Source organism: Lygodium microphyllum, chromosome 22 (genome assembly GCF_053477565.2).
Source record: "Lygodium microphyllum isolate KBCC chromosome 22, Lygodium_microphyllum_v1.1.10, whole genome shotgun sequence".
NCBI classification, from domain to species: Eukaryota; Viridiplantae; Streptophyta; class Polypodiopsida; order Schizaeales; family Lygodiaceae; genus Lygodium; species Lygodium microphyllum.
Genome location: NC_141156.1, coordinates 38676156 through 38688505, shown reverse-complemented (window position 1 = coordinate 38688505; position 12350 = coordinate 38676156). Strand labels below are relative to the sequence as shown.

Genomic DNA, 12350 nt, shown 5'->3' with positions numbered 1-12350 from the left:
AAGCATTTATTTGCAGCCATCAATTCCCTGCGTTGTGCCAATGTTTTCGAGCCCTTTCTTTGCTGTTTTGGCCTCTTTTTAGGCTAGTTATCAAATATGCCCCTTTTCTCAAACAACTTTTTATTCAGCTTCTCCTCACTCTCTTGGAAGCCCGAATCCTTTCCACGCAGCAAAGCATCAGCTGTAGCAGCAGTCTCTATGAACTGAGACATGCTAGACATGGTGGATTTTATGCAAAAATCCCTGATTCCTTTGGGCAACCCATATACATATTTTTCCACTTGCTCATGAAGGGGTACGGCACGATAAGAAGTGACGGGCAGCAATGCATTCCAAAACTTCTTATTGTATTGCTCTAAATTCTTGCATTCCTTTGCATCAAGCTTTGTTCCAAGCTGTCATGATGTCCACCTCAAAGGTACTAGTTAACCAATTCGATGCAAACATTTGCTTGAATTGTACCCATGTTGACGGTGCTCTACCTTGCATCAAGAGCGTGGACCACCACTACAATGCATTCCCCTTCAAGAAAGTGGCTGCCTTTCAAATCTTACAGGATTCGGTGAAGTTTCCCCCTAAATAGGCTGCATCAAATTGCTGAATGAAGGTCAAAGCTTTCAACCTATCTTGTGCACCACTGAAGGACTCAAACTTCACTGCTTTTCCACCCTCATCATAGTCTTTTGCTTCCCCTTTGGGAATCAAGTTGTCATACACTGGCTGCTGCAAAAAGGGTGCATTCGCTGTATTTACATCATAACCAAGCCCAAATGAAGCATTTGGATGACCAGCAGTCATTCCTTGAGCCGCATAAGCATTCGGGGGTACAGATGCATTGCCAAACATTCCACTTTGTGCCCCAGTCATCAAGCCAATGCTACCATACATAGGGTTTTGCACATTTCCAGCCATACCCGAATACAATGGGCCTTGTACACCATGCATTGGCTGCTGCACACCATAGGGATTTGTGCCATGCATTCCCGTATGCAGCCCTTGGCCAACCATTGCATGAAAAATCGTACTACCACCAAAGTATCCTAGCTGCCCCATCATAGCATGCATGCCCGGTTGTCCAAAATCCATTGGATTGGCACTTCCGTAATGGCCTTGCATTTGCATTCCTTGCCCCATAGGTACCAACTGTTTAGCTTCATTGGTCTCTTTAGGAACTTCAAGTGAAGGATTTGGCACTACCTTCGATGCACCTTGCTGTCCCGAAGGTGTAGAAGTTGACTTCTTCTTGCCCTTGCTGTCCTTCTTCGGAGCATTCAAAAATTGGGTGAACTAAGGATCCTTTGCCAATTCAACAAAGAGATTTGCTGCTGCCCTCATCCGATTCTTGAACTGGTCATCAAATTCCTCTTCACTTTGCTGGTCATCTACCTCATGACGGCTTGAAGGCCCTACATCTTGCCCAACAACAACATTTTCAGCTTGTTGTCCATCATGAGAGCCTTGTCCAAGATTAGGCATTGCATTTTCTTCATTTCCATGAGAATGTCCATACTGAGAGGCATCATCACTACTTGATTCCATCTCACTGTATGAAGACATGTTGCTGTAATTTCTCAGTTGAGCACAAAAATTAGCACTAGCACAAAGCTTTGGCTTGCAATTAGGTGCCTCGGGCCCACCAAATCAGGAGATTTGATGTATCCCGGCAATGGAACCATGAAACCAACCTTCCTTCTTGGAATGGGTGGTGATAAGCTAATTTAAGAGTTAATTACAGCAATAAATAAATGCACATAAAATGAAATACACACTTTATCATAACATTCTTGGACAGCAGACACCTTGTTGGCCCCAAAATTGGCGCCCCTTGTGGTATTTCTTTAGCTTTCATTCAATTGGAATGAGTACAACTTGAGATTCTTTAATCTCCTCCTGCTAACCAATTGCTCTTGCTATCATAAATGTTCAGCAAGCCTTTTGGGTCATTTGCCCCTTGTTTCACCCAAGACTTCTTCTCCAATTTGACCCACGGTTGGCCAAATGCTGCCCCAAATCAATTCGGGATGGGCTGGCTCCTGAAATCCCTTGATAATCTTCAATTATCAACTGCTGATTTCAATCCCTTGAGCCTTCAATCTTTGGCACGGATCCCAAGGTGGCTACTAAACCCTAATTTCTGCTGTGAATTAGGGTTTACTGCAGAAATTACAGATGAGCCCACCAAAAATGGCTGAGATCTCCTCCGAATGGCTGAGAATTGCTGAGAATGGCTGAGCATAGGCTGAAGGAGATGAGAGAATACTGTAGAGAGAGAAAATTTTGAGATTTGTCGAGAAGAACTGATGAAAATCAGTTGTTGCCCTACTGTACCAGCCCCAAACGGATGCACCAATAACAATAGGAGTATCAAAGACTGTGATCTTCAGGAGAAAGTGCATCAGCAGCAATTGTCAGCTTCCCAAGGTCAAGAATATGCAATCTCCATCACCAAAATGGTCTCCAATGGCTGGGAATTGGCCCCAAAAGCTGGCAGCAACAGTCCAACACCTCTTTCCAACAACTCCAAAATGAAAAAACGAGATTTCCCTCTCCCTTCAGCCCTATTTAGCCTTTCCCCCACTTGCATGGGAAAGTTTTGCCAAGTGGCAACCTTCTTAATCCATTTTCAGCAATTTCCAGCCATTTAATTAATTTTCAAATTTAATTAATTTTGAAAATTAATTCAGCCCTTAATCCATGCCCAAAAAATTAACCTTACCCATCCAAACATTAATTGGCTAGGCCATTTGCAACCCAAAGTGGTCCCATGCATTAATTGACCCTTGGACAAGCATTAATCCATTAATTAATGCCTAGTCCCTAGTGTCACCACTGACACTTAATGGCCAATTAATGGTCCTAGGGGCAAACTGACACCAAAATTCACCTAGAATCTAACAAGTGTAACTTGTTACAACTTTTGCCTTTGACACCCATCTTTTTCACAGGGTCCTTCGGTCTTCAACTGTGAGAAAGTAGCTTGCACCTCACATGTGCAACACATGTGCATCTTTTAATTGCACATTTGATTAATCATAAATGTCAATTAAACATAAGCAAAGCATCAAATTTTCACGTCCTCGTGACAATATCTATGCTTTGTGGTTGGGCTATTGTTTCTTATTGAATTGGGGTGTTGTTTCATGGAGCAGCAAGAAGCAACCCATGGTGGCCCCTTCTTCTATAGAGGTAAGAGTATCTAATGGCGTGTACCACCACATGTGAGGCCATGTGGCTTCGCAAACTACTGGGTAAACTTAGCTGCCCTCAAAGACATGCTACTACCATTCTATATGACAAACAAAGTTGCATAGCTATTGCTCAATACCTAGAGTTTCACACAAGAACTAACCGTATCAAGATCAAGTATCATTACATGCAAGAGAAGATATTGGACGGCATAGTCACAGTGGAGTACTGCAAGACTGAAGACAATTTAGCGGATCTCTTCATCAAGGCTCTTCCCCCTGTCACATTACATCTACAGTTCAGATCCTAAGCTTAGTCTCATGACCCGTCCAGGGTCTTAAGAGGGGGCCTTAGAGGATCAGCTCCTATGAATGTCAGTCAGGCCTCGCATTGTGGAAAGGCCAGCAGCAATCTGACATGTTGGGCCATGATCATGAACAGGCAGATAGCAGTCTAACATCATTTCCAGGCAATCAGTCATATACAGAAAATTGCATGCAGCATCTATTATTTTATGATTTTATTGTGCATCTCTAGCATCAGGTTGGCCCAGTTTTCAAGGGCAATCTGGCTGCATTCTTCATCTATTTATAGGCTGTACGTGTAGTCATCAGTATACAGTCTGATCTGGTTCAGTCTGTTTCATCAGAGATTGTATTTTGAGGTCTCTAAGGGTTACACACACTCTCTTGTACATAGCTGCTCTCTCTTTTCAGTATTCAGCATTCATCTTCCTCAGAGTCTCCTCTCTCTCTCCATGTTTCATCTTCTATCTCAGCCTGTGCATCCACTTCCGCATCACTGCATTCTGGCAGTAAGAGTCAACGACTTCATGTCCACGGCACTGAAACAAGCACTGAGTGGTTGATTTACAAAATAGCATCCATCATTGTGAGTCTTCCACAATGAGAGGGATACAGGTAGAAACCTCCAAGATGGCCCCTTTTTCTTCCGAGGCAGCCCACAGCCAGGAAACTCCAAGATAACCTCCTTTTCTTTCAAAATCCTCCATTCCAACAGACTAAGATGTATAATAGCTGGATCAAGTTGGTTTACCAATGTAACTTTCATGGCTTGTTAATATAACTTTATGTTGCCTATGCACTCCCCATCATTGGGACTTCATGCAAATTGTTGGCGACTAGGTTGGATACACTTTATTCCAAAGATATTACAAATGGAGCACATGAGATGATCGACACCTACGGGGGCTTGCCAAGATATCAATGTACACTAAGTGTGACGTACTTTGGTTCTTGATTCTCAATCATCCATGGAACCTACTATGAGATGTTGAGCGCACTATGGCTTCATGACTTCATTTCAGTTGAATTTACTTATTTCATAAACACATGATTTCTAAACTTACTATCTTACACATACAAGATGACAATGAAAAGAAAATTTTAAAGACGCAGTCAATATCCCTGCTGCTCTCACTAATATGGCATGAGTGCATTGACCACACTATCTAGCTGTTTTTGCTTCTTTTCTTTTTGGAGACTTTTTGTCCAAGGTTCACATACTTTACTTAGCTTGGAGGAGAAGTTTGTGCACTTGAAGTAGTGTAGCTCTCCTCTTGTTATTTACCTTAGTGATCAAGGTTCTTGCCATGGCTATTCAAATGGCAACACAATCGATAAGGCCTCCTTGGCATTTTTACATGGTCTCTACAGCCAACTTCAGAGGGATATGCATACTTATGAGTGCAATACATACCAATCAAAGTAGCAAGGAAAAGTGTGTAAGTTTGTGTTCTCCATGCCACACCACTAGATATCTGATGCCCCGCTCCTTCACAAGGCTCAAGTGGATGTCAAGGTTGAGCTTTACAGTTGATGTACATTACATCATATGCTTTAAAAAACTAGCACTACCAAAACACATAACTAGAGTTCAGTCTATAAGAATCCGATGGTCACTGTGGAGGACAAAGTGAAGAAGCAAAAGGCCCTGAATTACCTCCTTCATCTTCCTTGACAATTTCAGAAGATCACCTTTTCGTTTGGCATCAACCTCTTCTTGTGCTCTAGTATTACATCTTCGTAAAAAGTATGGCTTGATGTTGGTCCACTCCTTACTAAAAGCAAGTAGTTTCCTCCATTCCTCTGGTTTAGTCTTCTCTATCATGAATATATCAATAAGCTTGTCACAAACTCGAGCCATCCTGTTGTCATCTTCAAGCTCCACTCCATCATTGGCAAGATCATTGTCATTAGTGGGATAGCTGTGATTGTACTTTTCATCTTCAAGCTCCATTTCATCATTGCCAAGATTGTGGTTATCAATACCATGGCCATGGCTATCGTTGAACTGTTGTCCACCTCCTCGCAGTTCTTCATGCATATCCCTGTTCACAGCTGTGACGATTCCGTCTTTGAGACCTCTCAACTTCCCAGTTGCAGAAGCAGGTGTAGATGCAATCTCCTCCTGAGACTGTGGAGAGACTTCTGCCTTTTCAAAAACCTGCCTTCCACCAAGGTTCGCTTGGTAGAGCATTCTTGTTTGACCTCCATTTGCTGCCAAGAAATGACGTACAGTGAATTTCAATGGAAACACGTTACACAAATAAAATCTCGGCAGCTGTGTGTATTCCAAAAGCCAACTACCTGCTTCCGGCAGAAAACTGCAGGGCGAGATGAGTTTAATCTTGAGAAAAGGAGGCGGGGAAGACACGGGACGTGCGACACCATTCAGCCTCAATCGGGTGCTCAGGTCTGTCGACGAAGAAGCGAATGAGCTGGCGGCAAACCCCAGCGTAGCCATATGACGGTCTGCTTGCTATTGTTCTTAGAGAATCTTCACGAGACCTGATGGAGAATTTTGGCAATCCATCAGGACCGCTGGGATACTAGCAGGCGACCGTGCGCGTCCACAGGCAGCGCATAAGGCGGCATCCATATCGGTGGATTACCTATGTGATGATACCCATTGGGTACACTCACCCAAAACAATATCGTAATTCTTTCAATACACTAGGTTGAAAAGTGCAGCCCAGGTAGTGGGATTCTATGTGGGTTTTGTTCTCATATTTCTGTAGCGATGTGTGTGAATACTTTTAAAACGCTTGGGGTACTATTTTGCCTCCGTAGGTCTCTTCCCCCGCTTGCATATATGCCTACTTTAGGGTATACTTAGTCTTGTAAATCTTCTCCTTACATGTCTCTCAATAGGCGATGAGCTATGCTCTCACTCTTACTTATGTACTTGCATTCCTACAACCCTAAATCCAAGAATTGGTATCAAATTGGACTTCAACCTCTTAGGCAAAGTCATCAACACCCTCCACTTGATTTCCTCAGATTTGGACAAGATTTGATGAGCATTCTCAGATCGAGATAAATTACAAGTGAGCTCTTCAGGACATTATATCCTCATATTTTCGACTTGGGTTTGTTTTGGCCTCCAATATATAGTATGTTGATAGTGGTCCCACGAAGCATATTACTTCTTTACGCAATATGTTCACTTCTCTTAAGCCTGCCCCTAAGGGCAATACTATGGCATATGCCAATAACTCCTCTTATAGTGTTTAAAAAGTTGGAAATTTTGTGTTGACTACTATAAATGGTAATACTTTTACACTTATGGATGCTTTATATGTACCAGAGATCAATATTAATTTATTGTTAATTTTTGCATTCACCAGGATTGGCTTGATTGTGAAGTTTATTGATGACAAATTTATAGTTTATGATATCTCTTATGGTGATACAATTATTACATCTAGCTCATATATCATGGGCCCTACAAGCTCAATTATTATGGTAAATGTATGAAAGATGTGGTATATGTAGTTGTAGTTTCATAAGCTATTTTAGGTGCAAAGTTTTAGCATGCACATTTTGGTCATCTAAAATTTGCTAGTTTGCTACACTTACAAAAATCTAATATGGTGCCTTCATTGCCTACTTTTGAGACACTTGAGAAACACATTTGCGAAGACTGTTATATATTGGGCAAAATGTAATGTTCTTCATGTCTAATAGATAGTTCAATGAGAGTTGTTCTCAAATTGTAGCTTCTACATAGTGATATTTATGCTCTAGTGCAAATAGCATCTTTTGGCAACTACTTGTACTTTGCGACTTTCATTGATGTCTATTCTAAGCATGAATGGAGGTACGGTTAAAAGCTAAGTCCGAACTATTTTTATGCTACAAACACTTTGTTAGTATGGCTGAATTTTTTTTTAGATGTATAGTGAGAACCCTCCATTTTGATCAGTGGATGAGCATATATCTAAGGAATTTAATGTATATCTAGTTGAATGTGGGGTAAAGTACAATGTGTAATACCGTATACACCATAGCAAAATGGTGAAGCTAAGAGAAAAATAGATCATACATGGAGATGGCACGATGTATGATTAAGAGTTAATCTTTGCCACATAGTTTTTGGATTGAGGCTATTTTATGTGCATCTTATATACTTAATAAGTGTCCCACCAACACTTTGTAATCTATCACTCCATACAAGGCTTAACATGGCAAAAAGTTAATTGTGAATTACTTACATGGTTTTAGTTTCTTAGCTTATGCTTTGCTACTAGTACAACAATACAAGAAGTTAGATGATAAGGTTGTAAAATGCATCTTTGTTAGGTACAGTAATGAAAGCAAAGGTTATAATTTATACCATCAACAAAGTAAGTGTATCTTGGTTAAGCATGATATTGTCTTTATGAAAGATGATATTCAGCCTTTATTTTTATACATGAAAGAAAGAGATGTAAGCTCCCATGATATCTTTGACACTTCATTGTCTCTTTTTAGAGGTGTGTAGTCACATACAGTGCCAAATGAGACAATTTTTTAGCCTATGTAAGTTGCTCATGATAACATAGATTGACATATTTCTGATGCAGATGTGAATGGTGCACTTCTTGATGAGAGAGTAGAGATTAAGCAACAATCTTTATGTCTAATTGATGTATATTCCAACCACTATGAGCTGTCAATGCATAGATGGTATGAATAGTTGTCATATGGCAAGTGGGAGTAAAGGTCTCATCAAAATCAATGGCATAAGCAAGGGGTAACTTGTCTCTTGGAAGTACAAGGACACGTTTGTTGCAAGTTGATGATTTAAGTAAAGGGCTCAAGCTAGGGCCTTAAGCAATGTAATGAAGCAAATAAGGCCAATGGCAAACAATGACAGCAGGCTAAATGCCTTTGTGATAAAATTAGAGGTCTAGGGTTTAGGGTTTGCTATAAATAGGCAGCCCTAGCCAAAGTTAGGGGCCTTTTGCCATTTGGACATGTTATTCATGTAAGTTTTCTTGGTAGTCACATTAGTTTTCTTGTCCTTCACCTACATGGAGGTGAGTTTCCATGGCACCAGCTTGGGGTGTGTTCCAAGAATCCTTTCTTGTATTCATGTTTTCACCATAGGTTAATGTAGTGATTTCTTCATTTTCCATTGTTCCATAGTTAGATTTTATGGTAGTCTAGGACCTTCATTACAATGGTATCAAAGCCTTGCTTTGATCCAAGGTAGGCTTTAATTCCATCATTTTCATGATTATGATCTTGCTGGGGAGGTCATTTTCATGGAAGATCTAGTTACAGGCATCATTTCTGTGTAACTGGACTTGAAGACACAGTTACATGGTTTGGTTTCTCCTTGACAGTGACTAGACTGGTTGTACTACTTTAAACTGTGGTTATTTTAGTGTTTCTTCACAAAGATATGGGGGCAAGATGGAGGTTCATAACTACTTTGACAGGTCGTCAAATTTTACCTCATTTTGAAAACATATGGATCAAAAGAGGGTCAAACATGGCTGAAGGACACTTAAACCAAGGTTACTTTTGAGAGGGAAGGGTTTGCTTCTAGACTCAGTCTTTCTCTCTCCTCTTCTCAAGCTTTTCTCCATGGCTTCTACTGCTTCTATCTTCTCTCAATGGTTTCTACTACCTAATGAGACACCACAGCTTGATTCTTCATGTATTAAGCTTCCTAAAGAGTAGACATATGCCTTGATCAAGGAAACTTTCGTCTTGAGGTACATGAGTCTGTGCTTCTGTTGTTTACGCTGATCTGACCTTCTCCTCCTCCACGAGCTTGTGCTGTTTACGTTGATCTGATCCCACAAAAATCTACAGTTAATATAAGCTTTGGCTAGGCATGAAATGAGCACAGATATGAGCATGAGAGAGAGAGAGAGATTTCTGCCGCATACCTCTGGATGCATTGACGCTCCGAAGAGCAGGAGGATTTTTTCCATCCTACGATGCCCTATCGTGCACATTATTATGTAAGGAATTGCCCAAGGCAAAGGCTACATGGAAGTTGCTACATTCATTGAAGAGCCGTTTTCCCACTTCGTCCTTGAGGATATTGTTAAGGACAACAATCATTCATTAGGGGGAAAGAGTTATATCCTTGGACATTTGGATGGGTACTAGTAGCATTGGTCATAGTGGTCATGAAGTGACTTGGTGTGAATACACTAGGGGCACTTCAAGGCTAGGGCAATGCCCTATTGTGCACATTGTTGTGTGATCATTAGTTTTGGACTCTTGGCTTGATGGCTGATGGATTGGTACATTGGGACGGTGCGAGGACAAGTATCTTCTTAAGCAGGGTGCCTTGGAAGAGGAGTTCGAGGAGCTGCAAGCAGATGTGGATGAAGGTGAATGAGAGAGCTGTAGTAGAAAAAAAAACAGTAGCAGTAGCAGTAAGAGAGCAACAAAAAAGGGGCATCAACAAGCTTTCTGGCCTGCATCTATGCATCAACGGTACCAGGGGCTGCATTCCATTGGTCGTTCAAGAGCCTGACATCATTCCGGGCCTTGGAGAAGGAAGGCTTATCAAATCTCTACAAAGAGCCTGACGTCATTCCTACAAAGGGCCAGGAAGAGGGATTTGTGACTATGCATGCCTTCGCCTTCATTTGACCAAGTCGATCTTGTTCTCTGCATCTCATTTTTAGTTCTCGTTTTCCTTGCAGCATTCTCATGAATTTTCATCAGAAAGACCAGCGCAATCGGCCCAGGCCAGACAGTTTCTGGCATTTGAGCAAGCAATCCCTCTTCTGAGAACTCACACCATCGCTGTCAAAGAAAGAAGAACAGGGAGAAGAAAAGGTAAGTTGCAACAACAGTTTTGAGCTCGGGAAAACCAGAAAACACCTTCCATTCATTGTAGTGCCTAATTCCTCGCGTCTCATTTACCTACTGGTGAAAGACTCTGAGAGCCTATAGGCCAAATCCATTTGGGGCTGCACGCCCTAGGGAACAAGTTATAGCTGAAAGAGAAGGCAAGCAGGAAACATATGTGTTGAAAGAGCAAGCCAAAGAATGGAAGCCTCAGATTGCATTGATGGAAGCACAATGGGAGGAGAAATCTGGTAACCTGGTCCTTGGATGCTCATAGTCTTCATTTATGCCTAAAGACTCTGCGCCTGCTGTGGATGATCGAATCTCAAATGGCAAGAGCATTAGACCTGCTTCCATTCAATACATTTTGCGCTGATTAGGATAGCAATCTTCATCATTCCTATATCTCCAGCAGCACCTTCAATGGCCTTCTAATTTCTCATTCCTGTTTCGTTTTGATCGTTCGGGTAGAGCTGCAAAGTGAGGCTAGAGCTAGGGCTGAGCATACTGCTGTGGAGAGGGCCAATGAAGAGGCTCAAGATCCATCCATGTGACGATTTTACCTGATCAGGCTATGTTTATCATCTGTTCACACAGTAGCATTTCCCTTTCCTTTCTTCTCTGGTTAGCTGCACGTCCAACGGCTCCTCCTTGGCTGGCCAAATTGAAGATTTAGATTGGAATAAGAATGTGCAGAATCCTGTCATCATCTACTCCAAGACTTGGTCCTATATTGTTCCAGAGTGCAGGGACTGTTTAGTTCCTAGTCCGTTTTTGGAGATCAAGCAGCATATGCATCAGAACTTGTTCTTTGGGCTTCAAATTTAAAAAAAAAAACAAACTTCACTTCTCTAGTTAAGAAGCATGTATTATTGTTTACTGCAGCAGTCGGTGGCCTTTGTACAGCATAATAGAGTGTGTGCAAATCGTTTTAGTGATATGCATTTGGGAGAAGAAGACTTGCAAAGTACAGGTTGATAAATTGAAAGATACAAGAAAACAAATCCTGCTGCTGTCTCTGGAACATTGCTTCCAATGCTATGATTTGCACTAGCAGAAGCACCAGTTTCATCTCCGCATCATCATCAACAAGAAGGCATTTCTGGTATCAACAAGCTTTCTATCTACAATAGCCATGGCGAGTGATCCAGAGTAGAATGATCCACATCGTCATCAACAAGAGCACGAACATAGCAAGGGTGCGAAGCGTCTACAAACGGAAGTCATGGAATTAGCATAATCAGTCGCCAGCAGCAAATTGTCTCTATCGTTCATTTTCAATAGGGGAAACAAAGACTTCACCTTCATCCATGCATTGGCCTTTGAATCCAGGCCAACAAAGTCGTGAGGAAGAGGCGGGCTGATATTCTCAGATTTCCTCATCTTGATAATGGGCTTTTGGCCTTTGATGCTTCCTAAAGGTTCCTCATATATATAACCAGCAACAGAAGTGTGATTTATGCAGCAGATTTCAGGGACAAATGTATTTTGCTTTGGTGTACTGCTTGAGAATATGGCATGCATGCTAGTCAACTTCATATCAGGGAAAAGCCTTGCATTCAAAAGGAGTTTGTAATTCACTGCTGCCCACATCAAAATGTCCATGACCATTTCTTGAAGGTTGAAGAACTTGGACAACATAGACCGATGGAGCATTCTCAAGGGTATGATGCTCAAGTATTTGGTTGTTTGATCAATGGAAATTGATCAATGAACATCTATGGACAAATGGTTCAATGTTATGGATGCAACGGTTCAATGTTATGGATGCAACATGGTAATGAAGAATGGCAGCAAGATGTATTCTCCCTTGGACAAATGGAATGCAGGGATGAGTATGCAATGAATGTACAATACAATCTACTTCAGCCCTACGCTTGGAAGAGTTAGTATTTTGATGTATGTAGGGGTATGAATAGGGCATACATGTTCATTGGCTTTCCTATGGGCAAAAGAGAATCTCCTTCAGTGAATCTTGACTTGGATTCATATTGACCATTTCTTGGGTATTCTTAAGCAAGATTTGCTTCAGTTTTGGAATTGCAGAGGTTATTTTCATCT

At 41.4% G+C, this 12350-nt stretch overlaps 1 protein-coding gene across 1 annotated transcript in view; it reads right to left on the bottom strand.

The window, feature by feature from the left end:
- Window positions 1-6181, bottom strand: part of LOC148017044 (uncharacterized protein At4g37920-like) — a 29384-nt gene extending 23203 nt beyond the window's left edge. Inside the window, exons 1-2 of the mRNA XM_087663452.1 lie at window positions 5796-6181; window positions 5149-5705 (exon numbers count right to left, since the gene is read on the bottom strand). Coding sequence (XP_087519578.1) covers window positions 5149-5705; window positions 5796-5952 — 714 coding nt within the window. The 5' untranslated portion in view covers window positions 5953-6181. The remainder of the gene's footprint in view (window positions 1-5148; window positions 5706-5795) is intronic.
- Window positions 6182-12350: the final 6169 nt, after the last annotated feature.